The sequence below is a fragment of the Hippichthys cyanospilos genome, chromosome 10 (assembly GCF_059441005.1).
Source record: "Hippichthys cyanospilos isolate Australia breed blue-spotted pipefish chromosome 10, RoL_Hcya_1.0, whole genome shotgun sequence".
Taxonomy (NCBI): Eukaryota; Metazoa; Chordata; class Actinopteri; order Syngnathiformes; family Syngnathidae; genus Hippichthys; species Hippichthys cyanospilos.
In genome coordinates, this window is record NC_142378.1 from 896,611 (window position 1) to 923,936 (window position 27,326).

The 27,326-nt window shown below is 43.6% G+C and overlaps 3 protein-coding genes and 7 non-coding genes across 16 annotated transcripts; 8 read left to right on the forward strand and 2 right to left on the reverse strand.

The window, feature by feature from the left end:
- Nucleotides 1-407: 407 nt before the first annotated feature.
- tmem165 (transmembrane protein 165) lies at nucleotides 408-3,718 on the reverse strand. The gene is made up of 6 exons (XM_088425836.1): nucleotides 3,366-3,718; nucleotides 2,541-2,766; nucleotides 2,103-2,278; nucleotides 1,383-1,571; nucleotides 1,181-1,286; nucleotides 408-1,061 (listed from the first exon to the last, which is right to left on the reverse strand). The coding sequence occupies exons 1-6, from the start codon at nucleotides 3,510-3,512 to the stop codon at nucleotides 985-987; spliced, it is 921 nt and encodes a 306-aa protein (XP_088281962.1). The 5' UTR covers nucleotides 3,513-3,718; the 3' UTR covers nucleotides 408-984.
- A 318-nt stretch (nucleotides 3,719-4,036) lies between these two features.
- Nucleotides 4,037-6,430, reverse strand: srd5a3 (steroid 5 alpha-reductase 3). The gene is made up of 5 exons (XM_088425441.1): nucleotides 5,881-6,430; nucleotides 5,653-5,804; nucleotides 5,193-5,378; nucleotides 4,982-5,107; nucleotides 4,037-4,520 (listed from the first exon to the last, which is right to left on the reverse strand). Exons 1-5 carry the CDS (start codon nucleotides 6,102-6,104, stop codon nucleotides 4,261-4,263), a joined length of 948 nt encoding a protein of 315 aa, XP_088281567.1. The 5' UTR covers nucleotides 6,105-6,430; the 3' UTR covers nucleotides 4,037-4,260.
- Nucleotides 5,708-24,696, forward strand: kdr (kinase insert domain receptor (a type III receptor tyrosine kinase)). Of its 7 annotated transcripts, none has more exons than XM_088425436.1 (31): nucleotides 5,708-6,669; nucleotides 7,236-7,569; nucleotides 8,533-8,626; nucleotides 8,719-8,921; nucleotides 8,995-9,116; nucleotides 9,758-9,926; nucleotides 10,001-10,140; nucleotides 10,291-10,474; nucleotides 10,540-10,660; nucleotides 10,877-11,043; nucleotides 11,126-11,282; nucleotides 12,312-12,432; nucleotides 12,598-12,709; nucleotides 13,096-13,443; nucleotides 14,640-14,786; nucleotides 14,859-14,990; nucleotides 16,816-16,922; nucleotides 18,085-18,220; nucleotides 18,529-18,633; nucleotides 18,715-18,828; nucleotides 20,289-20,377; nucleotides 20,443-20,587; nucleotides 20,657-20,748; nucleotides 20,828-20,950; nucleotides 21,352-21,463; nucleotides 21,962-22,061; nucleotides 22,147-22,252; nucleotides 22,369-22,493; nucleotides 22,575-22,650; nucleotides 23,049-23,122; nucleotides 23,503-24,696. In XM_088425436.1, exons 2-31 carry the CDS (start codon nucleotides 7,518-7,520, stop codon nucleotides 23,726-23,728), a joined length of 3,999 nt encoding a protein of 1,332 aa, XP_088281562.1. In that variant the 5' UTR covers nucleotides 5,708-6,669; nucleotides 7,236-7,517; the 3' UTR covers nucleotides 23,729-24,696. The 7 variants fall into 7 exon arrangements, with proteins under 7 accessions (XP_088281562.1, XP_088281560.1, XP_088281561.1 ...); XM_088425434.1 differs by having other exon boundaries at nucleotides 5,709-6,669; nucleotides 22,369-22,499; XM_088425435.1 differs by having other exon boundaries at nucleotides 5,709-6,669; nucleotides 9,761-9,926; nucleotides 22,369-22,499.
- Nucleotides 18,937-19,008, forward strand: trnap-agg (transfer RNA proline (anticodon AGG)). The gene has a single exon. It is a non-coding gene; the product is annotated as a tRNA-Pro (tRNA).
- Nucleotides 19,098-19,169, forward strand: trnap-ugg (transfer RNA proline (anticodon UGG)). Its single transcript has one exon. It is a non-coding gene; the product is annotated as a tRNA-Pro (tRNA).
- trnap-agg (transfer RNA proline (anticodon AGG)) lies at nucleotides 19,315-19,386 on the forward strand. Its single transcript has one exon. It is a non-coding gene; the product is annotated as a tRNA-Pro (tRNA).
- trnap-agg (transfer RNA proline (anticodon AGG)) lies at nucleotides 19,478-19,549 on the forward strand. The gene has a single exon. It is a non-coding gene; the product is annotated as a tRNA-Pro (tRNA).
- Nucleotides 19,639-19,710, forward strand: trnap-ugg (transfer RNA proline (anticodon UGG)). The gene has a single exon. It is a non-coding gene; the product is annotated as a tRNA-Pro (tRNA).
- Nucleotides 19,856-19,927, forward strand: trnap-agg (transfer RNA proline (anticodon AGG)). Its single transcript has one exon. It is a non-coding gene; the product is annotated as a tRNA-Pro (tRNA).
- Nucleotides 20,019-20,090, forward strand: trnap-ugg (transfer RNA proline (anticodon UGG)). The gene has a single exon. It is a non-coding gene; the product is annotated as a tRNA-Pro (tRNA).
- Nucleotides 24,697-27,326: the final 2,630 nt, after the last annotated feature.

The window sequence follows — 27,326 nt, forward strand, 5'->3', positions numbered from 1 at the left end:
AACCCATTTAAAAAAAAATCATTTCTACTGTTTTAGTTCCTTGAGAATATTTCCTATCAATATTTCCAAAACTAATTGGAAAAAAATCCACTTTTCTTGAAAACAATCTATTAAAACACTTCACTAATCGCAATGTCTATGCTGATTGAAACCATTATAACCTCTCCAAGTCCTACTTTGATGAATCCACCCATTCACTTTACCACTTATTAGATAAAAATTCCAAAGTTAAATTTTACAAGTTCACAATTCGTGAAACATTATACACAGAAATGTTCGCCAAAAATGCTTTTCTTTCAAAGACTTGTAATTTACATGAGAATATTGCCCAAATAATGGGTCACAATTCTCATGCAAAATTCAAGCTCAGACTTGATCAAAGAGTAAGAATTACTTGACTCAACTCATTACAAGAAAACTTTTTTTTTTTTTAATTTATTGAACAATTCAACTTTAAAAGGCATTCAATCGAATGCTTCAATCATTTATTGCGGCGTGTTACATATTTCACAGCTGACTTGTCAAACATTTACAAAAATATTTCCTGGCCACCGCTTCTTCAACACCTTTCAAAACGAACAGGAGACTAAATAAATAAAATATGGGGGAATACTGGAGTGATGGAGGACATAAAGCATTTGCTACCCAATACAGCAGAAGAAAAATCATTAAAAGGAAATAGATTACATGTATTCCTGAATTAAAAGATCATCCCAAAAAGCTATTGACAAGCCGCATGTTGAGTAACACATTTTTAAAAAAATCAACGACGACAAAAAAGCTGTGAGGAAACGACTGCTTGTCTTCAAGTTCAGTAACGTCCGTTTTCCTCGGACTTCATCTCCCAGAATTCCTCCGGTGCTCTCTGGGGGTAGCGAAGGGAACTCCGGGATTTCTGACGCGCAGTCAACACAGTACAATCTCTCTACAGCAACTACTGGATACAGTATGTACACTCAAAGAGTCCTGAGAGAAGAGGCACTCTCACAGAGCGGCATCGGGCTTGATGAAGAGAGCGGAGAAGGCAAACGCCAGGAAGACGATCCCGCCGATGATTGTGACTAAAAAACGACAAGGGCAGCGACATTTGAACCCCGAACCTTACGCTCGTGAGGCAGACGTGCACACCGCGCCGCCGTTGCATCTCAATTGGGTTCAGTTCCCCGTTAAGTGGTCTCACCTGTTCTGACGGATATTTTCTGGGCAATCATCCGGCCTCCAATCACAGCCAGGCCTGTGCACAAGCAGTGCCCCAGCGTGCCGCCCACAGCCACACCAAATGGATCCTTGTTTGGGTTTATAAGTCGACATTAAGCATTTTTTTTTCCCCCTCGCCTCATTGTCAAGTGTCTAAACACAAGACAGCGTTACACGGGGGATACCTCACGGGCAGCCAGGATGATGGTCGTGAGCTGGGAGCGATCGCCCCACTCGGCGAGGAAGGTCAGGCTGAGAGCCTGGATGAAGATGGGCGAGATGATACTGTGCCACCTGGACGAGGATGGCGGCAAAGTCGAGCCGGTCCCCGCTTCCAAATCCGGCGTGCCGTTAGCCATTTTGGAACGTTGCAGCTGAGCGGGATTAAGAAGGGGAAAAACGTTAAAAGGATTAATTCCTTTGTTCCCTTCTTATTCGAAAATTGAACTATCAAAAAACAAAAAAAATGACCCCAAAATTAAGAGTGAATATTATACACAGGTGCATATTATATTTGGGGAATTACGGTACTTGGATATTGGTGTGGTGGTACCGCAAACATATATTCTAGTGTATGGAGTTCAGCCTGCACTTTTCATACTCGGCTCTTTTATTTTTTTAACAGCCGCTTCCCTTTGTTCCACACCATGCTGCAAAATATTTATTTCTTTGCCTTTTTATACGTGTAACTACCGTTTTTCTGAGTTAAAATTAATTAATGAACCTGTACACAGGTGCTTGCATTTTTGGGGGATTGCGGTACATACTATTTATGCATCAAAGCCATGCAGATCTGTGACATCTTTTTTGGTTCATCGTTTCAACCTATTGGTATGTACAGTATAAAATTGTGCAAACCCCGGGTTTCAAAAGCAAAACTAAAAACACAGCCTTTGGACTCATACCTCTTCGTCCTTCTTCTTGATCTCAGCCTGCACTTCCTCCAGCTCCTCCTGGCCCTCATCGGGACTCATCTTCAGGCCCTCGCGCAGCATGCGCACACCAAAGATAGCAAAGAGGCCAGTCGACACATAGTAGGTGTAGATTCTGGGAATGATGGTGGTGGCGAAGCCAAATAGCACTGTGGCAGGTGGAGAAAGAAATGAGTCCATCACATAACCATATAGTTGTCATATCTATTTTTTTTCCAGGATACTTCCAATATGATGGACTGTTGCAACTACTGTGAACATTTTAACATGACTGTTCATGTAAGATGGGCTTATGTCTGCGTATATGCTAAGTATGTGGCGTTGGTGCCTTGTATGATTATTATCATGGCCCTGTGAAGGAAAATGCAATGCGGCTCTCACCAAACATAAGTATAATATCCCATAACTCACCGGACAAGCATGTCATGAGCCCCAGGGCCAACATGGCGCCGGCCAGTACGGTGAGCCGGTTGTATCGCATGGCCATAATGGCAGCGATGAAGAAGGTCTTGTCGCCCAGCTCGGAAACGATGATGACAGAAATGGAGGCCACGAAGGCGTGGATGAAGCCCAGGTTGCCTTTGCTCGGGTCATCTTCCTTCACCACCGGCGCCAAGGGATTGGCACTGGCTTTTTTCTGGAAATGAATATTAGTGTGAAAACAGAACCTAAAATATTTGTCCGAACTGATTTCAAAGAAATGCAACGGGGAATGTGCATGAAATTGTGGCGAAGACACTATAAATTCACTTAACAACCCAGGCTACACTTAGTTGGCCAGCAACATGCACTAGTGTTGCAGTTCTGATGCATCACTTCAAAATAGCCGCGTTAGGGACAGGGTAAAAGTGAAAATACGCGAGTAATTGATTATTTTTGGCGGAATTTGCGAACAGCGAATATGCGGGGGAGTTCTGTACAGCCTTGTGCACTCAGTTGTTATGTCGTGCGAATGTGTAAAATTAGCACGGGACGAGCTAGTTTGACCGCCTCAAATGTAGATTCACTTTTTAAAATCAAATTCATACTTTTACAATAGCGTGTTTGTGTAATATAACGTACTTGGATAATGTTGGGTGGAAATACAAACTTTACGTGTTTTGGCTAGCTAGCCGAACCTCCTATCTGACACGTCTCAGTTAGCGTATAGCGGCTATGCTCGAATGCTAACACCAACATCGTCGCTATAAAGAGATTCATTCACGACAGTTACATAACAACATGATAAAAGGTTACCTCGGGGGGAGGCTGATCTTTGACGGCGTTCAGTTCCTCGGGAATAGCTCCGACTTCGACCAGCAAGACGAAGAAGAGCAAAGCGATGATTGGGAGAAAGAAGCTCCCAGCTGTTCGCCCATGTCCGCCGCTGCCCACGAGAGGCATTTTTAATCGTGTGTTTATATTTTGTGGCTTCTTAGCCACCCGCTCACGTTTCTTCAACCCACCAGCGAATCACCAGAGCCCACCGATAGCACCCAAAAAAGGCAACTTCATCTTATGGCCGTCGTTTATCTGATGTCATCCGCAAACGGGCTAAAGTTGTTCTCTGCCGCATGGAGCGCCAGTGGTCGCTGTGATTGGTCGGTCTCAATGTGACAAAGTTTAAAAAGGCGGGTCTAGCTTGCTTAGCAGCTCATCAATTGGATGAACTCAAACGCCAATCACAAAACACGGAAATGAAACTATTTGGTTGGAAGTTCTAAAACAGACGAGTGGAAGACACTACATCAAGGAACACCCAGAACAAGAGGACTATTGAAAAGAAAAAAAAAGAAAAAAATCAAATACATACAATGCTGCCTACCTATATAAAGGAGAGTGTAAATATCCAAAGTAAAGCACAACCAAGTATCTATCAGACACATTCTACCAATGTGTTGATCAAGCAAGTAATCTGATAACCAACATCTGGGTACAGTACAGCGTTTAATAAAAAAATCACGATTGCTTTTATTGCAAAGGGACAAGTGAAATCACATGATCAGCACATTAGTAACAGTAACCATAAAATAATTACAGCCAGCATACATTTTTTCTTTATAATGATCAATACTTAGTGGAACAGCCCCAAAAATAAATAAACATGACAGTAGATCAAAATGTGATCCAGTATACACACCAGTTGCCATAATCACACCACAAAAGGAATGATTGCTTTTCTCCGCACTGGGTAGGAGGGGTATTTGTTGATGTAGTGGTTGTGACATAGTAGGGCGGCCAGTGTCTGGTTGAAGAGTACGTACAGGACCACCAGCCACCACGTGAGCGAAAGACCTCCAGCCACCAAACTCAGTGAGACGTAGATGAGCAGCTCGGCCAAGTAGTGCGGGCACGAGACCAGTTCAAAGCAAGCGCCTTTTGGCATCCGATGAGCCAGTGTCTCCACCTTCCCTGGAGCAACGAAACAAAACAAAAAAATCCAACGTTCAATATTCTCTTTGCAGTTGGTTGGAGAAGAGTGAGCAGTTAACTTGGGGAGGACGCATTACAGATGATTAGTTCAGAATGTAAGTACAAGAAGGCACAAAAGCTTTCAACTAAAAATGTAGACAAAAAAATGAACTATCGATGAAAACAAAACCACAAAGACTCCACCAGAAGGCGCCAGAGTGGTATTTTCCTTTGCTTCGACCTGAGCACAACATAGACAGCCAAGATTTGTGCAGCAAATATGCAATTCTCCACTGTATGGTAAAAATAAAGTTAGCTTCTGATAAGCGGCATTGTACCGCAATTCCCCAAATATAATATGCACAACTTAAAATAATATAATATTTTATTATTTGCCTTTTTTCTGAGTTAAAATTAAATGCAGTGCTATTTCTCTTCTTAAAAACTTAACACAAGCTAACCTGACTTTCCAGTGCGTAGTCCAGCCAGAAGCACCATGGACTGATGCTGCAGCAAAGAGGCCGGAATGAAAAGTGCAACTCCAGCAACATGACACCACTCAAGTTGTGATAAGAGAGGCCCACTTGCTAAAAATCACATAAAAAGAGAGCGTAACCAACATGAACATCAAGCTGAGCCGCGATCATAACACATTTAGGGAGTCTATTTGACCTTTTGTTACGCGGTCCGAACATAACACGGTCAGCCCTAGCAGGAAGTAGTAAGCCAGGCCGAAGATGTACTGCAGAAGGTGGATGACGCCATCGGAGAAGATGCTGACGTAGAGGCACTCTGCGAGCCTCCGGAGGGAATGTGACCACAGCAGCAGTTGCAGCAGCACTGTGCCCGCGTGTGGAGCTATGTAAACAACAACACATTAGATCATGAGGAAAGTGCTCTCTATACTTCTACAGGAACTTCACGTGATCCAAAATATTTACTCACTCACTCACATCCATCCATACACACACACACACACACACACATACATATATATATATATATATATATATATATATATATATATATATATATATATATATATATATATATATATATATATATATATGTGTCATCAATAATAATAATCTCGGAAGTTGCGCATAAAACCGGAAGTATTTAATCAGCCTACCTTGACGTTCTGTATGAGATGAACCCGATAGAACATTTATTAACCCTGTCAGCCATTTTGGATAAAAATATTCCCGTAGAGTCACGTTCAAGCTAAACGCCAACAGAAGTCCATTCCAAACGAGCGAAGTGGCATAGAAGTGCCAGAACCACCTAAAATATGAGGTAAAATGACTTAAAAATAACAAGATCAACATGGTTTAAATAACATATCGTACAAAAGGTTTACCTTTTAGGGACATCAAATGCACACAGCCAGTCGTCACGTTTTAGATTCTTTTTGGTTTTTCCGTATCGAACCAAATCCTGGAACAACACGTTAAGAAAGCACGTTTGATATTTCGAGGGCAAGCGCTGTGCTATCGCATGTACCCACAGCGCTGCAAGGAATGAAAAAGACAAAACTAACCACACGGAATCTATCAGACGCAAACCGAAAGCGCCCAAAGACATTTCGAACCACCGTGGTATTGTTTTGTGTAAAACCGAATATGGCCCGTCTAAAAACAAAGACTAATCATTTGTTCCGGGGTAAAAGTCGACATTATCGGGAACTTTTTGGAGGCAAATTGAAAGTCTCATGAGGTTCTAAACGTGATTTATTAAAAAAAATGAAAAAAAGGTTTGAAAGTGTTTGCCATATTTCATGCCTCATAAAACAACTGACAGCAATCCCTCATTGAAACTGCTGTGTAATATTCTCCAAATCAAATAGACATACATGCACACATGCGTGCATACACTCAAATACACGAGCACCCACTCCCCAAGGCACACGCATACACACGCACACGCGCACACACACACACACACACACACACACACACACGCTTTGATCAAAGGCAAAGTGTATCAACCATGCCAGGCTTCATACGTCAGTCATCATATTTCCTTTATGCTGATCCCTCTCTCTTTTTCTCTGTTCTTTTTTTTGTGAGTCAACATGTAAGGTGTGAGGCCTTTGAGATTCTGGATTCCAGGATGCCTCTTGGAGTCGTACAACATCCTGCCTGAGGAAGTGTGGACTGTTTCCTGCTTCCCCTCCCTCTGAATCTGTGCCAGTGTCCTCTTTTAGTCGGCTTTGCCAAGCAGCACCCCTGCACATCACCTATTTTTGCCAATGTTGCTACAGTAGTTGGCACTTGCTGGTGTATTTGTGTGACAGACCCCCCCCCCAGAATTGATGCACGCGGTTGGTGAAACGTTCTCAAACAGTATCTGATGCAGGATCTCTGTGAAACAATAAATTCATTCCGCTAGTTAGGGTGTACTCGGCTGAAAAAAAATCACATTGGGTAAATCACTGAAAAAAGGTTGAAAATGATATATTTAAAGTAGCTAAAGCATGACATCGTAGCTTACGGCGAATAACAGGTGCAGTGATCACATTCACTGAAATTGAAAAAGACAACCAAAAGTAGTACTCTGAGAATGAAGCGCTTAAGAAAACTGCTTGGACTTAGAGTGCGGGTGGTGGTGTGCATGGCGAGCAGCAGGTGAATATATGATGGATTCTTTCCAATGTTTGAAAAAGTGTTTTATATTTTTTTTTGGGGGGGGGGGGGGGGGGGGGGTGAAAGGCAGAGCGGGATACCTGTTATGGCTGAGCAGCTTCCTCTGTTGGTCCAGCAAGTGGAGGTGTCCACTCAGCCTGGGATGCTCCTCCCCTGCAGGCTGCCCAGCTCCAGTTTGCCTTCCCTCTGCCCTTTCCAAAAGCACATCCACCTACATGGGGACCTGCCGCTGAGCACTGGTCGCTGGTTCTTCAGAACCCCCCCCCGGTTCGATGGATCGGTTTTGAAGGGATTGGTGTGTTACCTCTGCGAACCTTTACCCAAATTATTCCTGGAGTCCGATTGAGGAATAATGGCTTGGGCATTTTTAGTTCTTTTCAGTCTGGATCTTTGCTATGTTGCTGGTAAGGCCATTTCTTTATGATTTTGGTTTGAATGGTATTTAGTGACTCTTATTTGCAGTTGTGCAATAGTTACAATAATGTTCTATTGTGTTTCGCCATGACTTGTTTTTTTCCACACAATGTCTGCTGACGTCGGGTGGGTGGAGGTCAGCCCGTATCCTCCGAAACAGGAACCCCACCTAGGCCGCGCTAGGGCCTGAGCCTATTGAGCCTGACCCGGCCCATCTTTCCCGGCTTCCTGTTTTGACACGGAGCCGCCATTTTGTTGTCGTGCCGGGAAGTAGCTGCCATAAACGAACAAAAACATAGAGTTAAAAGTTGGGGGGGGGGCAATGCTAATTGCTGAAATGAATGTTGTGATTATATTTAAAGCACTATGGGGATAATACTCTTTGGTACAATCTAATAGATTAGGCCAGTTGTTCTCAATCCTTTTTCAATAATGTATCGCTTGTGAAATATTTTTTTTAGCCAAGCACTGTTTAACTGGCGCAAAGAATTTTAAGGATGAAAAAAGTTAACACGATGCCATTTGTTTAAACTTTTGCACTGCATTTGTAGTAATATCTCTTGGCATTTTTGTATTTTATGATTGAATGTGCAACATTGTTTATTTGATTTCTTATTTTTTATTTCCATTTAGAGTACCCATATAGGGAAGGTCAGATAGGGCGCTTGAGTTTATGAATGCACCCAATGTGTTAGCTTCAAACCAAAAAATGGTTTGTCTTTTCATATGTACTTATTTCTCTGTATAGCACTTTGGTCAGCTGTGGTTGTTTTAAAGTGCTTAACAAATAAAGTTGGACTGGATTGGAAATGTCTATCGATATAATCAACATTATTATCAGATGTGCTCTTACGCTTAATTAAATGAACGTAATTGTTGTTTTCAATCAAAACACTTTTTATGACACCCCAACTATTCACGGAACTTACCACTCCTGCTTTGTCCCCATAAAGCTAGCGAGCTGGGCTTCACGTCTGACCCGCCAGAGCTGAACATCTATGGCGTCCACAGAATGAACAAATCCGATGACCTGGAGCTGACATGCAGGTATGTTGACCCCCTCCCCAATGCCCACCATCGCCACCTCCAGTGCGACCCCGTGAAAGGCCTCACCATAAAACCCAATGGGACTTTCACAGAAGCCGCCAATACGTGCGTTGGAGCACCCCTCCTACCAGCGCTCGCTTTTCCATCAACGACTGCAGCGGCTCAGGACTCTTTTGCATGGAATTACGGATCACCAACGCCACCGTCAACGAAACAGGACAGTACCGGTGCGCCTACCGCGATCCCAAAGTCGAAGGCGCCAAGACGTCTTCGGCAGTTCACGTTTTTGTTCGCGGTACGGTCGTCGGTTCAAGACAGGATATGGGTACTCGAATGCAATGTCTGAGAGAAGCTGTGCTTGCTTACAGATGACAAAGTGCCGTTTGTTCCGTCTGAGAAGGAATATGAGGTGGTGTTTATCCGGGAAGGCGAGCAAGTGATCATACCTTGTCGAGGATCTCAGGAGAACCTCAATGTCACTCTTCATACTGTAAGGAGGTTATTTCTTTCAAATCTGAAATTGACACTGTCTATCTATCTATCTATCTATCTATCTATCTATCTATCTATCTATCTATCTATCTATCTATCTATCTATCTATCTATCTATCTATCCATCCATCCATCCATCCATCCATCCATCCATCCATCCATCCATCCATCCATCCATCCATCCATCCATCCATCCATCCATCCATCTAGTATTTGGGTTTTATTCTCAACATCCCTCTACGCATATGTATAATGTATATATTTTTATATTTATTTTATTTATTTTTATATTAATATTTTTATAATTTAAGAATGTAATGATCTTAGCTAAGTCACTACCGACCCGGTTCAAATTGATGTATTGACTTTTGATTGGCATTTATAGTCGTTAAAAGCAGCAAACGGGTTAAAATGTAATGATTCGATTGAGTGCCATTCAGTGGGATTATGATTTGACTCTATGATAAGGCTCTAGTTTATATTTGCCATGTCAAGGATTGGTTTATCTGCCAGAAAATTCTGATCATGCATCCGGCCTGGTGACAGCATGATTTTATCATATCCATCTAGACCGTCTGTATGAAACATATCCCAATAAGGATTTTCCCTTTTCAAACTCTACACCTCCCTGTCTGTCAGAAGTATCCAAACAAAGAGTTCAAGCCAGACGGGAAAGATTCCCTGTGGGACGCTAAGACCGGCTTCACCATTCCCAGTCATCTGATCAGCTACGCCGGCGTCGTGTCCTGCCAGACCCGCGTCGGCAACGAGACGTTCAAGTCTCCCCTCTACGTGGTGGCCGTCGTCGGTTAGTAAAAGAAAACCAGTCTCGGGACGACAACGTAAACCGGGTAGTAAGTATCCACCTGCCCTCCTCCGCAGGATACAAGATCTACGACCTCACCCTGACCCCCGCGCAAGTCAGGCTGTCTGTCGGGGAGCGGCTGCTGCTCGTGTGTACTGCGTACACCGAACTCAATGTCGGGATTGAGTTCAACTGGACGCTGGCTGGCCAGCCTTTGGTCTGCATCCACTACTCAACCGTGACATTACCAATGGCCTCAAAATGTTTCCTATCAGAAAATCTAGATAACCGTTGATGTAAAACCATACTGGATTCTCAGTAGCCCAATTACCGCGTTATTTCTATCCTACGTGTATTTTTCCGACAGATGGCAGGAAACGGTTCAAAGGCGGCTCACATGACGCCCCACAAAAAGAAACTGTGGGACTCTTTGGAGCTGTCCAACACGCTGGTCGTGGACAACGTGACGGTGGAACACACCGGCGAATACGTCTGCACGGCCTCCAGTGGACCCATGGAAAAAAGCGCAAAGGCCTTCCTAAAGGTTCACGGTACGTTTGTTCAAAACCAAATTGAACATAAAAGATCCCCATGCTGAATTTTGAACCGTTTCCAGAGAAGCCGTTCATTGACATCAAAGAGCCCTGGACCAAAGTGTGGGAGGTGAATGTGGGAAGTTTGTCATCCACCTCCATACCTGTCAGGTACACGGCCTACCCGGATCCAAGCTACAAATGGTAAGTCGAGCGTCTGACCATTCAAATAATGTTTTGCCGTTCTTGAATGACACTAATGGCGCGTTGTCCAATTTGGAGTTCAAAACCAGCCCTCAAAATCAAACGTAACTTGTTTAGACCATCATTATGAATGTTATCAGCATAGCTTGCTAGTTTTGTGATGTTTGACCCCATCTGAACTTGACACCATGAAAATGTGATTCGAAAATTAATTAGGTTAAAAAATGGCCTCCCGCTGAAGGAAGACCACCGAATCAAACAGAGAAGCGACGCCCTCATTTTCCGCGGCGTCACGGAAACCGACGCGGCGAACTACACCATCGTCCTCAGCAACAAAATCACCAAAGACGAACAAAGGCGATCTTTCCAGCTCCTGGTCAATGGCACGTGATCCATACGATCTCCATTCAGTCGTTCCTCTTGTAGCCATGCGGTGTTTACATGATACTTTTCTTCCATTTTCAGTTCCCCCTCATATCATCGAGAAGGAGGTGGCCATGGACTCGGATGTTTTTTTGTACGGCAGCAGCCCGACGCTGCGATGTACCGCCCGGGGGTTTCCGACGCCCACGCACATCCAGTGGCAGTGGATGTCCACGGACGACTGTCCGGAAGCCTTTGTGTAAGTTTGCAGTATTTTGTCCCATCCTTTGATCTTAACCTCAATGGCATTTTACATCAAAGGGAAAGGATTGACACCAGGGAGCTGAAATTTCACCCAGATGCCGACAACATGTCAAAGTTGAACCACTTAGTTATCGCACTTCCAGGAAAGGGCCACCCCTCGACTGAAATAGAGCAAGTAGAATATGTAAGAATTTGTCCAAAAAATGGACACAATACCGCACGATGTTTGTGGTTTAGTAGGAGAAGACGTCAAGCTCCCACCGCGGGGAATCGAATGTTGACAAAACACAAGCCGAGACAATGACCAGATGCGACGTGAAGGCCGCGTGGCGGCCATTTTGAGTTGACTAGCAGATAATAGATCCGAAGTGGTTACGCAACAGCCCAGAGAAGAGCACGGGCCGGGCTCCTTATCTGTTGTCCGCACATCCCGCCGCTTCCTCGCGTCCGTCTCGCGCTGGCTTTCCTGTTGTGTTCTCGTCCGTCTTTTACGGTCGTCCTTGAGGACCTGGTAACATTCAACCGAAACGCAGCATCGCAAAAGGAAATCAAGTGAAGGAATTTTATTTTTGTGCAAGCTTCATCAGATCTTATCAGCATTTTTTCGTGGTGTGTTTGAGGTTTCTAGTTTTTGCTAGTTCGTGTCAGTTTTTTGTGACCATTTTTTGTCAGGCTTCTTATCTGATTATTGCCTTGACTTTTTAGTCCAAATTTTGACTTTCCCATAATTCTTGCCACCTGTTACCGTTAAAACTCAGCATAGACTATCAACGAATACTTTATCAAATTAAACAATCGGATGAATGGAATGGAGTTCTTGCTGTGATTTGCATCCTTAGAACGTCCCTGGTTTACGCCGAAGCTTTTTTTTTTTTTTAACGTTTGTGTTTCAATTTTCCTCATGTTTTTATTTTTGCATTATATTCCTCGGGTTTTTGTAATGTTTTCTCAACTATATGTCATTGATGTTTGTTTTGACGTTTTTCTTTTGCTCTACTTTCACTTGTTCTTATTTTTTCCACAGGCCAGGACTCCCGAAGTCTGAGGCTCAAATAGTCTACTGTAAAGCTTGGCGTGACATCCACAACGGCACCTCGCACAACCCTGTGGAGCGGATCACCACTGATGTCGATCATGGCCAGAAGGTAGACTCAACCGGCATTTTTACGCCGCCCAAGCTTAGGGTTAGAAGACTAGCAAAATCCATGACATTTTGAGACACAGGCTAAGTGGCACACAGGCTGTGAAATGTCGCATTGGTTATGGTGAGGATGGTGAAAGACTCCCCCAAAATGTTTTGTGGCTGACAGAAAATGGTGAGCTCCTTGAAATTCCAGAAAGCAGAGGTCCACGCCCTGTACAGATGCACAGCCGCCAACAAAATGGGAAAGGATTCACGCGTGATTTTCTTCCACGTGACACGTGAGTATGGCCTTGACGACATCACTTTTGACCATAGATATGCTTGAGTTGGTCTCGTTTTTTTTTTTTTTTATTTTAATCATGAACTAAGGTATAAAAACGTGCTTGTTATTCACCTAAGATTTTTTGCTGCTTTTGTATTTTTGCAGTCATTTTGTTCCTATTTAGGTTTTTTTTCATGAGTATTTTACACCAAAACATACCAAGGATTCACTAACCAATGGTATTGCAGAAATAAAGTATGACTTTTTTTTCCCCCTTTTTACTTTCATAAAATACGATTTTACAAAAATACCGATTGTTGGTTCAGTACTTTAATCCCGAAACCGAGTCAGTGATTTTTTTCCGTACTCCTGCATACAGACTCTAAGTTGTTGTGTCAACAGGCGGCTTGGAGCTGAGCGCGTGGCCTTCAAACGAGCCCCTGGAGGAGGACCACGTGACTCTTCGCTGCAAGGCCGACGGGCTAATGTACGGCAACCTGGCCTGGTTCCGCGTGTCCAACGTCTCCGGGTGGGAGCGGGCGGCGGCCGCGCAGCCGTGCCGCTCGTTGGCGTTGCCGTCAAAGCCCCTTTTGGATGGCGACGCCTCGCACAGCGAAGGCGGCACCAACGTGAGTTTGGAGCTATTGCTGCCCAACGCTTCCCGCCGGGACCAGGGCCTGTACGCCTGTCAGGTGGAGAACCTCAAGAGCAGAGAGAGGACTTGTCTCCTGCGCTACCTGTCGCTCAGAGGTAGAACACCAATGCTGTTCGTGCGGCCGCAGGCGGCGGCCATTCTGCCTCTTGCCGTCGCCTGGAAATGACCTCACGATCCCTCTGGGCTCAGATAATGAATTACAGCTCACCTCTGTTCTGAGTTTGGTCATGTGACGCTTGTACGCTGAGCCGTGAATGATTAGTACCTGAGCTCTGAGTAACTGGAATGTCATTTTTAGTAGACGGCGAGAGGCAAAATGGTCACCTGCTGAGATGGTAAAAAAAAAAACGCTGGATTTTGCTGCTTAACAATGCACATTCCACAAACATGAGTACCCGGTAATCAGAAAGTCATCTTTTGACTACCGCTGCATGCTAAGAACATCATAGTGCAAAGACATTTTTGTGTTGACGTCCCCCCTTAATAGCTATAGTTTTTTTTAAGTATTTTTAATGATGCTGTTAGTTCCACGGGCACTTTTTTATGATTTAATACAACTTGATCCATTTGTGCTCTCTACCTGCCCTTATTACAGTGCTTCTTAATTATATTTTGAAAACTTTTCACGCCCCCCCCCCCCACTCGATGCACTGACTATACATACGATTATTACCGATAAAAGTTATTCCTAAACACGTATCTTTTTTAACATTAACATTAGAGAAAAACAATATACAGTAAATCAACTTTCAACAACTGTTAATTATTCTTTACAGCATTCTTTCGGGTTCATACAGGTTACTTAGTCTAAAAGAGAAAAAAGTAAGGCATCAAAGTGCCTGAAATTAATAAAAAAAAAAAAAGATGAAAATTCTTATCTTATTGTGATGACACTTCACATGACAAAAACAAAGCCTTTTCCTTGGGGTCATCTGCCACCGCACCAGACAAAATTTGGACACTAGTATTCGTAATCTCACTAACAAAGAAATATCTGGAGGAAAAACAACCAAAATACATTTGAACAAATCTGTATAAGATGAAAAAAATTGACAAATTCGATCCGCCCTTTTCTTCTACTAGTAAAAAAAAAAAAATAGTGCTTTGGCACCTTCTAAGCAACTGTGTTAGCAAGTGAAGTGTAGGTAGTGGCTTCATTTATTCAGGCCATATCCTTATCTAAAATAAATAAAGAGCTTTGTCACCATCCTGTGGCCTCAATAGGCAACCACATACCTTATTTGGTGGCAATTTTTGATTTTCATTTGACTGTTTTGAAAATGTTTTTCAGCTCTCGAGGCACCGAGGATCCTCAATAACCTCACCAATCAAAAAGTCAACGTCAGCGCCACCGTCACGCTCGTGTGCGCCGCCGCTGGTACGCCCGACCCGACGGTGGCGTGGACCAAAAACAACCAGACGGTGGTGGAGGGCTCGGGTAAGACGCGTGTTTCATTTTGCATTGAATTATTTCAGACTTTTGCATTTTACCTCGGGGTCACCTGTTCAGGCGTGATCCTGAGCCGCCGCGGTCACGTACTGACCATCCAGCGTGTCAAGAAAGACGACGGCGGCTTGTACAGCTGCTCCGCTTGCAACAGTCGCGGGTGCGACACGTCGCAGGCCAACTTGACGACTGAAGGTCAGTTTGGAGCTGAGAAAAGCAGAGAAAAACAGTACTAATATCTCTAATAATTCTAATAACTCCCACATTCCCTAAAAACATGCATGGCGAGTGTAGTGGACACACTTAAAGTGTGATTGGCTGCCTGAAAGGTTGTTCGTCGCTGTGAGCCCCGCAATTGGTTGGCACACTGTTCAGAGTTTTCCCCGCCTACTATGCAAAGTCAGCTGGGATAGGCACCAGCGAGCCTGCAACCCTTGTGAGGATAAGCGACTCTAGAAAATGGATTAATACGTTAATATTCATACAAATTAATATCAATGAAAAAAAACTATCTATATGGAAATTGTGAAGAATTGTGCACAAATCAACAACAAAATAAGGCAAATATACGTAGACAAAAGAAAAATATATAACAAAATGGGTCCAAATTTGATAGAAACCTTGTAATAAAAAAAACACACAAAAAAATGACAAATGGAAAAAAACTTGACGCAAAAAACAAGAAAACTTGGTTGAAGCAATTTCAAGAAACTGCCGCCCTCAAAAATGATAAAAAGTGACAAAAGCTGGAATAACAAACGTGAATTTGGCATAAAAAAAGGAGACAAAACAAACTTAAACTAAATGAAAACTGTAAAACTTGGATTTGGCAAAAAAATTGGACAACTAACTGAGAACCAACAAACATTAGACAGAAATTTGGGGGGAAAAACATGAGAAAAACTCATGGAGAAAATTGCATTTTTTTTCTTTAAAATTAAAACTTGAAAAAATGTCATCTTATACTATACACTTATACCACAACTGCGCTATTAAGGCTTCTTCTAAGGCGAAAACTAACATTCCAGAATGGGATGCACCATTTCCTGTTTGTTGATATCAATGAGAAAATACTGTATTGTCCAGGCTGAAACCTCCTGAGTAAACTACAATATCTTATTCATAGTTAACCTCAAGGCTAACCTTTTTTTTTTTTTTTTTTCTCAAATGAAAGATTTGAAAGGAGACCAACTTCCTCATGACAGGAAGCTGCCTCCGTTTGTACGCTTCATCCTCCCGGGAGTTTCTAAATCCAAAACAATGGGAGGACTATGGAGGACAAAGAGGGCCGGTGTGTGCGGCGTGCGTGCGTGCGTGCGTGCGTGCGTGCGTGCGTGCGTTTAGCTCGCCTGTCCGAGCCGACCACCGGGAGACACATAAACCCATCTACGTGACCCGGGTCTTGCCAGCAAAATGTGGACCTTCTTAGAACAGGGGCGGCGCCGCCGCTAACGAGCTAGACACTACAAATTAGCGAGCGAGAGAGAGAGAGAGGCCCGCTTCGCTTTCCGACAATGCACGCCTCTTTGTACAATTGACTTTGGCTGCCCAAAATGTGTTATGACCACATGGAATATTTCCGACGTTGATGCACGCACGAGCCAAACGCGACGGCAACTTCTTTTTTCTCAGCGCCTATTTCGAAGGATAGTTACCGTATTTTCCGCACTATAAGGCGCACCTAAGAGACTTCAATTTTCTCTAAAGCGCCTTATAATCTGGTGCGCCTTACACAACTTATAGTGCGGAAAATACGGTAGGTTTTTGGTCAGATTGAAAGATTGTTTTTATTTTAATTTAGTATTTACCAACTTTTTTGTCTGATTTTGGTCCAGGATTTTACTTAATTTTTTACCCCCAAATTTTTCATTATTCAGCTGATTTTTGTCTCTGTTTTTACCACTTTAACGTTTTGCCAGATTTTTACCAAATTATTGTTTGCTTTTAAGTAACAAGAATTCACCACATTTTCTGTACGATTTTCAAGATTTTTGCGTGTACTTTTTATTGTTTGTTTCAGGCGCAGAGGAAAAGACAAACGTGGAGCTGATCGTTCCTATCGGCTCGGTGGTCATCGCCATGTTTTTCTGGCTATTGATCGTCTTTGTTATTCGCGGCAGAAAAAGAGTAAGAATTCACTCCTGTAAGCAGCTACATTGTTACGGATTCCCCCTCATTCTCAAAACTGAAATACTCTCACACACACAATATTGAAACACTCATGTATTAATGAAATATTGTCTCATCTTGAAGAAACTTGTTCATACACTACTAAAAAGTATTCACATAAGTGAAATGTTCTCACACACACTAGTGAAATAAGTTTTGCTCTTTTACATTACTGAGACGCTCTCATACTGTGAAAATTCTCTCACAAGAAACGCACATTTTCGCCCTGCACATATACACTACTGAAACACTCTCATACAAATGATTGAAAATGCTCTCACACACACTACTAAAATGTATTTAGACTTTGTTTTCCTGAGAAGCGCTCATGAAATTACAGTTCTGTCACACTCAAATTTGTTTTTTAAGAGGGTCAAACACATTGCTGAAATGTTTTTTTTACAAATCACAGCAATTTGTTTCCTTTTATATATTACTAAAAAAGTCTCACACAACTAAAATGCTTTCACGCTAATTCATATTTCTCCAACCCACACATTTACACCTCTGAAATCCTCTCACAATCTTCTGAATAATATTTTACTCGTGCACACGACTGAAACACTCTCACACGCTCCTGAAAAAATCTCTCATATCATCTCTCATATCCTCCTCAGACCCAGACTATTCATGTGTTTTGTTGCATCTCACCCCCACAACCAGACAAAACTGGCAAGGCCAGAATGTCCTCCGCTGAACACACGAAGACGTCGTAGGGTAACCCAAACGAGACAAAAGATCGAAACGAAAACAAAACGTCCACTACAGTGGACACAAACGATATAATAAATGATTTAATAAATGCATAGCATAGCGTCCAATAAAACACAATTCAGTAGAGAGTTTCTGTTGAGTGCACAACACAACAGCAGTGTGCGATAGAGACAATCCTGAATGGTGTCCTGGGCGGCCCCTCATATTCTTGGCCCACACACGTGGAGGACATAGTTGAATACAACACAAACACACACGGCAAGTATGACTGATTAGAAGCGACCGCTGTCTTTTGTAGCCAAAAACAAGAGGCTCACTTTCTGCTAAAGTACACGCACTGGGCCCCTTTTTATTGAAGGGCCACGCCATATTGCCGCACTGCAATGCAAATGACGCTCCGTTTCAGCCCAACGGCGGCGATCTGAAAACAGGCTACCTCTCCATGATCCTGGACTCGGAGGACGTGCACGCGGACGAGCAGTGCGAGCGGCTCACTTACGACGCAAACAAGTGGGAATTCCCTCGGGACAGGCTGAAACTTGGTACATCAAGACGTATTATTTGAAATGATATTTATTTGATGCTTCGGAATCAAGTTGAGTAAATATTCATTTTGATCATGGTCGGCCAAAGAAATGAGCGAGAATTGAAGATCTCCATCAATTGTTTCATTATTAAGATGTTGACCCAAAAATTGTGCTCCCAAGACTTCATATTTTGTTGGGGGGTTTTTTCAGTTCCTAGCTATCCTGAAGTAATATAAAAAATGATGTCAATTCTTGTTTTATTGCAAATTACACTTCACACTTCCCTTCGAAAAAAAAAGATGCTAAATGTTGTGTGTTCAAAGGTGATCCGCTGGGACGTGGCGCGTTCGGACAGGTAGTGGAAGCCGCCGCCTTCGGCATCGATAAAATCACTACCTGCACTACTGTTGCCGTCAAGATGCTCAAAGGTGAGTTGTAACCCTTTCTGGTGGTACTTTATGTTTAAAAGTAGTCACAAGTCAAACTCGGGTCAAATCTCCTTGTGGCAGAGGGAGCCACATCCAGCGAGTACCGAGCTTTGATGTCGGAATTAAAGATCCTCATCCACATTGGACATCACCTCAATGTGGTCAACCTTTTGGGAGCTTGCACCAAGCCTGGCGGTGAGTTATAGGCCACAGTTGGAGCAATAGTTAATTGTATTAATAATATGAAACTACTGCCCTGTTTTGGCCTATGTGACAAAAAACAGGGCCAGTTTGCCCACACGTGGCTTGTTGCTCTAGTGGTATGATTCTCGCTTAGGGTGCGAGAGGTCCCGGGCTCGACTCCCGGACAAGCCCACCTTTTAACTTCTTCCTTAGAAAACATTGTTTAATAATGCCGCGTGTTGGCCCACCTGACAAGAAACAGGGCCATTGTGTCCTTATGTGGCTTGTTGGTCTAGTGGTATGATTCTCGCTTTGGGTGTGAGAGGTCCCGGGTTCAATTCCCGGACAAGCCCTCCCTTAATAGGATCCTTGACCTTGAATGATATCCATTTTGACCTATGTGACAAAAAACATCTTCTTAACACCTTCTTTAGAAAACGTTAATAATGCCACGTGTTGGCCCATGTGACAAAAAACAGGGCCAGTTCGCCCACACCTGGCTTGTTGGTCTAGTGGTATGATTCTCGCTTAGGGTGCGAGAGGTCCCGGGCTCGACTCCCGGACAAGCCCACTTTTTAACTTCTTCCTTAGAAAACATTCGGTTTAAAAATGCCACGTGTTGGCCCATGTGACAAAAAACAGGGCCAGTTCGCCCACACCTGGCTTGTTGGTCTAGTGGTATGATTCTCGCTTAGGGTGCGAGAGGTCCCGGGCTCGACTCCCGGACAAGCCCACCTTTTAACTTCTTCCTTAGAAAACATTGTTTAATAATGCCGCGTGTTGGCCCACCTGACAAGAAACAGGGCCATTGTGTCCTTATGTGGCTTGTTGGTCTAGTGGTATGATTCTCGCTTTGGGTGTGAGAGGTCCCGGGTTCAATTCCCGGACAAGCCCTCCCTTAATAGGATCCTTGACCTTGAATGATATCCAGTTTGACCTATGTGACAAAAAACATCTTCTTAACACCTTCTTTAGAAAACGTTAATAATGCCACGTGCTGGCCCATGTGACAAAAAACAGGGCCAGTTCGCCCACACCTGGCTTGTTGGTCTAGTGGTATGATTCTCGCTTAGGGTGCGAGAGGTCCCGGGCTCGACTCCCGGACAAGCCCACTTTTTAACTTCTTCCTTAGAAAACATTCGATTTAATAATGCCACGTGTTGGCCCATGTGACAAGAAACAGGGCCAGTTTACCCACATGTGGCTTGTTGGTCTAGTGGTATGATTCTCGCTTTGGGTGTGAGAGGTCCCGGGCTCGACTCCCGGACAAGCCCACTTTTTAACTTCTTCCTTAGAAATTTATAATTTATAACATCGTTTGATGAAACTATAAAATGCAAGACTTGAAAGCCAAAAATACTTGAGGAAATTAAGGTAGATGTTGAACAGATCGATAAGCACCCCGTACAAATAGAAATGCACAAAGGCACTATCTTCACCCTTGACTATGATTTTCCTCAACACTGCTTTAGGCCCTCTCATGGTCATCGTGGAATATTGCAAACATGGAAACCTTTCCAGCTACCTGAAGAGCAAACGTGGAGAATACAGTCCGTACAAGGTAGGAGGCTCAAAAATGGGAAAGAAAGGACTAGATATTCATTCTTGGTCTTCTGTGGCCCTCAGAGAAAGAGAGCAGACAGCCAGAGATGGACATCCACAGAAGAAGATGTGACCCAAGGTGATCTGGGCCTTGGGAAGATCGCCCAGCTGGACATCTGCACAGGAACGGCTGACAGAGCTTCAGGCAGCCATTTAAATCCTCAAGATGGTTCGTAATTCCAATTGAAGCTTGTTTGGGTCTGGGATTTTCATTGCTAACACCCGCCACGCTTTGCAGAGAGCACAGACGATGACCACCTGACCATGGAGGACCTGATCTGCTACAGTTTCCAGGTGGCCAAAGGCATGGAATTCCTGTCCTCTCGCAAGGTGAAATAACAACAGAATAATGTGGATACCCACACTGATTCTGTCCACACGAACGCTAACTTTATCCATGCTTCTTCAGTGCATCCACAGAGATCTGGCCGCCAGGAACATCCTGCTCTCTGAGAACAATGTGGTAAAGATCTGCGACTTTGGTCTGGCCAGGGATGTCTACAAGGACCCTGACTACGTCCGCAAAGGAGATGTGAGCTCACTCGTTTGTCACTCACATCACCCTGAGACTACCAAACCCAATATAAGTTATACTTGAGACACAAGCAGCTAGCTAGCTAGCTAGCAAGCGAGCATAGCCGCTAGCTTGCTTTAATGATTTGGTTGCTTGTGAACATCGCAGCCCTTGAATGTTAGCTAGCAACAAGTAGCTAGCTAGCGTTCCAATGCAGCAACTTATCGAAATTGACTGACTTTTATAAAGGAGCTCCTCCCTCTGTCAGTCAATACAATGTAAGTCGAGTTTTAACCTACGGAAGCCACTAGAAAGGACAAACATGGTCGTGACATATATCTTGAATTAGTCACTAATACCACTTAACTTTACACATCCGATGAAGGTCGGAATTCAAATCTGTATGTATTTTTCCAAAGGCACGGCTCCCTTTGAAGTGGATGGCTCCCGAGACTATCTTTGACCGAGTGTACACCACCCAAAGTGATGTCTGGTCTTTTGGTGTCCTTCTATGGGAGATCTTCTCACTGGGTAAAGCATCTAGGTCACATGACACAGAGAGGGTGACTGTAGGGGATCTTTTCCCATTTGGTTTTGCGATGTACTGTGGTACAATGACTAACAAGTTTAATATGTCGCATGACCGATTTGGTAATTTAACTCTCTCAAATATAAATTTCATTTTCCAGAAAGAAAATTGAAGAACGGATCCATTTCAGAGCTTCAAAAACCACAGTCAAAGCAAGGAACTGTTTTTAATAGTGATTGGTGCAAATCTGGTACAAGTCACGGTTTGAATCTGCGCAGGGGCAGGTTAGACTTAGTTTTGGTATTCCTTGGATTGCAACAATTTAAAACAATTTTTTGGGCCGCAAACACAGCTAACACAGATCTCGGACGTAGGCACTTGAAGACTGCTTTCCACACGTGACCTTACAGGGGTTGGAAAAACAAAAACAAAATCAAAAAAAGACAAAGCCCCAATCAATGTACTCACAAGTCAAAGTACAACCTTTGTCATACCTCCAGGAGCTTCACCCTATCCTGGCGTGTGTATCGATGAGACTTTCTGCCGAAGGCTCAAAGAAGGCACCAGGATGAGACCACCAGAGTACGCCACCTCGGAGATGTGAGTTAGAAGGAGACCCTCCTCTCCTCACCCGCTCTCATCTATTCTCCCTCCGAGCCTTCCAAAAACCGCTTGTCTTTGGCAGATACCAAACCATGTTAGACTGCTGGCTGGACCGCCCCACAGACAGGCCCACCTTTGCAGAACTGGTGGAGCATCTGGGTAACCTCCTGCAAGCTAGTGCTCGTCAGGTATCCCGATTAGCCCTTAATGACTCCTCAGAAAAATAGTGGCCTCGCATGTGCACTGGCAATTATTTCCCAGACTGTTTAACGTTTAGCTCGTCATAAGATGCGGTCTCCTCTAGGACGGCAAGGACTACATCCCCCTGACGGTCGAAGGTGACGTGGCGGGAGCTCCGGGTTACGCCCTGCCTCAAAGCACAGACGTTCCGGAAGCTCAGCCGCACTATGACAACGCTCTGGCTCTCGGGTTTGGGTAACGCGGACTCAACATTTTTCCCGTGGTACGTGTGCGAGTTCACTGACGTTTGGATGAATCTTTGGGGTTCAGGCAGGGCGAAACAAGCAACCGCAGACTCAGCGTGAAGACGTTTGACGACGTCCCCGTGGAGCACAGCAGCGTCATGGCGAGTGACTTCCATTCGTTTGTGTCCTCGTGAAAGTCCAATAAAGACTGAATATTTCAAAAGTAGGACTGGCATATAAATGGAGAAAAAGTTACTCAGATGACTGAAACCAGTATGTGAAGTTCAGTACTAAAAAACAAGACCTGTTGAAGGTAACACATGGGATCCCTCAAGGCTCTGTGCTTGGTCCTGTATTATTTATATTATATAGTAATTTCATGGCGTTTGCAGTGTCCTGAAAATTTTTAAATATTATTCACCGATGATACGACTTTATACTGGTCTGGAGAGAGTCTTGAGCAACCTCCGACTACTGTGGAGAAATAATTTTATACATTAAAATAGTTCAATGAATCAAATGAAATCAAATTTCAAAAAGATTTTTTCATCATTCACAGGAGGATCACATGGACTGCTCACCCGAGGAACCAAAATGTTTGAGTCCGCAGCTTCTAATGACGCCCAGCTTGAGGTGAGTGCTTATTCATAATTCGCGGGATTCACTTATCTCACTGAGGTTTTCCGGTCCACATTAACCGCGAAAAACGAAAAACTTTCATATGGTCTGTCAGCTAGCATAAATGTAAGCTAATTAATAGCAAGCATATATGTAAATCCCTTCCGTTTTTTCCATCTTTGGGGACAGCCATTTTGTCTTGAACTGCCACTGAAAGTGACATCACAGAGCTGTAGACAGAGGTGTCCAAACTGGGGCCCGGGGGCCACTTGCGGCCCGTCATCCACATTTTAGCGGCCCGTATACTAAAAGTGAAAAAGTTTGGATACCCCTAGCCTAAGCTCTCTAAGACTTTTGTGATCAATTGACATCATGTCACGTCGTTCCGCCATTAGCCAACTGCTGCGCTGCAAAAGCAAAGAGTCCCTGGCGTCCGAGTCGTCCAACCAGACCAGCGGCTACCAGTCGGGCTACCACTCGGACGACGCCGACGCGCCCATCTACGCCAACGAGGAAGCCATCGTCAAGCACTGCAAGCTCTTGAAAAAGCAGAAGCCTCCTCCCGCACCTCCCGTGCCAAAGTTCGGCGTGGAGATCCGCTACAGCACGCCGCCAGTCTGACCTTGAAACCCTCTGGTCTTGTACAGTTTTTTTTTTTTTTTTTTTTTTTGGTTGAAACATGCAGAACTGTTATTGTTGGCGTCATATATCAACCGGAACAAAAATGAAGGTTGAATGACGCCAGGGTGTAAACGATCCCGGCTATCGTGTTTATTCAGCGCGCTAACGGGAGGACTCGCTTCCTGCGCGACAGGAAACGCCGTCAAGAAATTTTTAGATCATGGCTCCAGTGCGTGGAATGCTTTTGTTTAGCATCGGAGGCAGTTCTCATTTATTCTTTGTGTACAGTCTCTTATTTTTACCCTTATTACGAGTGTATATGCTAGCTAGAAAATTGATGTAACTAGTTTGATAAAATCAATGGGATTTTCACAATAATAAAGTGTTTGACTTTGAAAAAGCAGATTCTTTCAACTTCGGTGACGTTTGACCAAAAACTACTCAAAGGTTTGTCAACAATGAATTTTTCTAACTGCGCTAAGCGCTCCTGAGCTAGTGACCATTACGCGATGGTTCACATTTTTCTGATACGTATCTCGCAGGCGAAGATTTTAGAACCGTGCTAAGCGCTACCGAGCTAATGACGTTTACACTGATTCTCATATTTCTGAAATGTATCTCACAGACAAGTTTGTTTCTAATCCCGCTAAACGCTAATGAGAATGGATCGCACTGTCTTATTATTTTTCTGAACGCGCTGAACGCTATGGAGCTAGCAACCAGTGAACGTTTCTCATTTGTTTGAAATGGATCACACGACACAGGCTAATTTTTGTAACTATGCTAAGCGCCACAGAGCTAGCGATGTTAGTGACGCTAGTCGTGCAAACTGCATCTCACTGGCTATTTTTTTATACCACACTAAAGTAGCATTGAGCTACTGACAGATTATCTTCCTCAATTGTCCAAAGCATAGCGCTCATGTGAGATTTTGTAAAAATACCAAGGATTAAATCTTATTCCCAGTTCACTGCCTCCAAAATGGTTACTTGTGTTCTCTCTGTTTTCCAAAAAAAAGTTTCTAATACAGGCACTGCCGTCAAAACATGTTTTGACCTTTGAAAATTCTCCATTGCAATCATGCTCTCTATTTGCCCGTCTAGTCCACCCCCCCGAAACGGGACTGCCATTACTACTTGTGTAAATCTTGCTTCATCCTTTCAAACAAATTTGTTTTGTAAGAATGAGCGTTGACGTCAGCTCTCAGCATCTGAGTGGGTGACGAATGACGAAGGCGCGTGAGAACGTACAACTAATGTGTTTTGTCTGCCAATCTCGGGCAACTAATGCTCTTTGTTATAGTATGTTAACATGATCACCTCTCTGAGTTTTAAAGATGATTAATCACTACAAGGATAAAAGTTGTACTATTACTTTATTGTCCGAGGTATTTTAAGTGTGATCCAATTATGACGTAAAGCAACTTAGGGGCATGTTTAGAACCAAAAAGATGGGCCTTTAAATAAATTAATGAAATACGTAAGTGCCTCCAAAAACTAAAAAAGAAAAAAAAATACGTAAGTGCCTCCCTAAACTAAAAAAAAAAAAAAATCAGCTTGCGGTAAATACAAGTTACCGTGGAAAGCAATACTGCCCTCTGTGGTATAAGGGATGCCATTACATGTCATACTGAAGTCATCCAGACTTTACAGAGACGCACAGGGAACTAGTTATTAAACTTAAAAATGTTATTCAAACCAAAAAAAAAAATATGTATTGAATCGCTTAGTCACTTTTTTGTGACAGCCTTGCCCATATCGGTACTTTCTCAGTCAACGTAATGATGTGGATGACACCTTACGACCTGAAACGACTTTGAGTTCACAGCCAAGCACTTTCTAACGTAAATAGATTGAATTTGTAGAACTCATACGAGACCGTTTGAATTTGAAGATGACATAAATAGGAGTGTGACGTGCAGGAAGCCTCGCAGTCCAGCAGGTGGTACCGTGGTTAAAACAAAAAACAGAGTGACACGCGAAAGCGATTCAAACATATGGAGACGGACTTGTCCTGATGGGACAATGTCTGTGTACATTTTAGATATTTTAAAATAATGTATCCTCAAAATAAAGCAATCTGATCGGTACTACGGTCTGAAATGTAAACGGGGGCATTTAAAGCTGGAGTCCAAATATCTGTTTCACTCAAGAAGCGCTCAGCATGCATTAAAGTACAAACGCCATAAATGTGACGTCACGGTGAAACGTGGATCATTGTCCTGCAGGAATGCTCAGGTATGTTGTTGTCAAATCCGTTTAAAGACGCCGCCCCGTTGTCTGCTTCCGATATTTTAGCGTTTTTCTGCACGATAACGCGGTGCACCGTTCCTCTGCTCTTTCCAACACCTACCTGTCATGTCCTATCATAGCTCTGATATCTGCAAGCATGCGTATCCACGCAGACAGCCGTACACACACCTGCAGCTGTCAGACGTCTTGTTAAGACATCAGATGGCAAAGGCAGCGGTGTCACTCAAGATAACAAATCTGGAATGGAAACGAGACGTCTCCTAATCCTGGCCTAAAAAACGAGCTGTCTGTCAAGGCCTGCTGATGGCAGAGAGCCGTCTTTTTGTGTTCGTAAACTAGGGACGCGACTTGCACATGCAAGCGCACGTAAATGCAAAACACATTCACACACATGCGTGCAAGGATCGGGCCATAAAAAGACAGGAAAATTAAAAAAAAAAACAGTGCTAGAGCTCCATTTAAAGGGACACTGTGCAAGATTGAGACCCTTTTTCGTTAAAAAGAAATACAATGATTCTAAATTAAAAAAAAAAAAACGATCAATAGCATAGCTCAATCAATAACCGAGCAGATTGCCCGACATTCACCTGTACCAAATATAATACCGAATATGTATATATACATATGTATACATTTGGTTAAATTAGATGCTATTTGGCTAACAACAGTGAAAGTTGGGCCAACACTGTGAAAGGTTGTAACCACACAAAGACGAGAGCACAAACACACACTTCTGCATGTAAGTTGTGTCGCATTAAAGTACAAAAAAAAAAAAAAAACACATGTAAAGGTTGCGCCACACACACATGCGCACGTACAAACACACACACACCTACACGTGTGCACACACACACGCACACGCACACACACACACAGTTAAAATGTATGCAATTAAAGGTGTGTTATCAAAAGGTTGTGGCACAGGAAGATACAAAAACAAGAGCGCGCACACACAGATTTGATTGACAGTCATATGGCAGATAGGCCGCCGGCTGCCTTATCTCACGTGGTGGTGAAAGGGCCCCTAGTACACGCTCAGCACTCCAGAAAGGCCGAGCTTCACGCGCTTGAAGACATTTGCGTCCATTTTTTGTCTCAACAAGACAGCAAAGTAAATCGCACCCCTGCAGGACACATCAGGCATCATGGGAAAGGCCAGGGTGTCCCATACTGAGGACGCCGGGACCGAGTTGGGTAAAAATGATGAACGCTTTATGAAAAAATGACTTAAAAAGTGTTAAACGACGGCAACCAATCAACGCACTCACGACATCCTGACAGCTGCGCGACCCGGCGCGAAATTTCTGAATGGACGTTAGCGCCAGCGCTTCCTGCTTCGTCCCAAC

Excerpts from the sequence above, each read along its gene's own strand:
- tmem165 (XM_088425836.1), bottom strand. The coding sequence starts at position 3,512 with ATGCCTCTCGTGGGCAGCGGCGGACATGGGCGAACAGCTGGGAGCTTC. Across the intron at positions 2,279-2,540 it reads GCTCATGACATGCTTGTCCG|TGCTATTTGGCTTCGCCACC; the intron begins GTGAGTTATGGG and ends CACCTGCCACAG. Across the intron at positions 1,062-1,180 it reads GAAAATATCCGTCAGAACAG|TCACAATCATCGGCGGGATC; the intron begins GTGAGACCACTT and ends GTCGTTTTTTAG.
- kdr (XM_088425434.1), top strand. The coding sequence starts at position 7,518 with ATGGCTTGGGCATTTTTAGTTCTTTTCAGTCTGGATCTTTGCTATGTT. Across the intron at positions 10,475-10,539 it reads GGCCTTCCTAAAGGTTCACG|AGAAGCCGTTCATTGACATC; the intron begins GTACGTTTGTTC and ends AACCGTTTCCAG. Across the intron at positions 22,500-22,574 it reads GCTCTGGCTCTCGGGTTTGG|GCAGGGCGAAACAAGCAACC; the intron begins GTAACGCGGACT and ends TTTGGGGTTCAG.
- srd5a3 (XM_088425441.1), bottom strand. The coding sequence starts at position 6,104 with ATGTCTTTGGGCGCTTTCGGTTTGCGTCTGATAGATTCCGTGTGGTTA. Across the intron at positions 5,108-5,192 it reads TTCGGACCGCGTAACAAAAG|CAAGTGGGCCTCTCTTATCA; the intron begins GTCAAATAGACT and ends TGTGATTTTTAG. Across the intron at positions 4,521-4,981 it reads ACTACGCACTGGAAAGTCAG|GGAAGGTGGAGACACTGGCT; the intron begins GTTAGCTTGTGT and ends TCGTTGCTCCAG.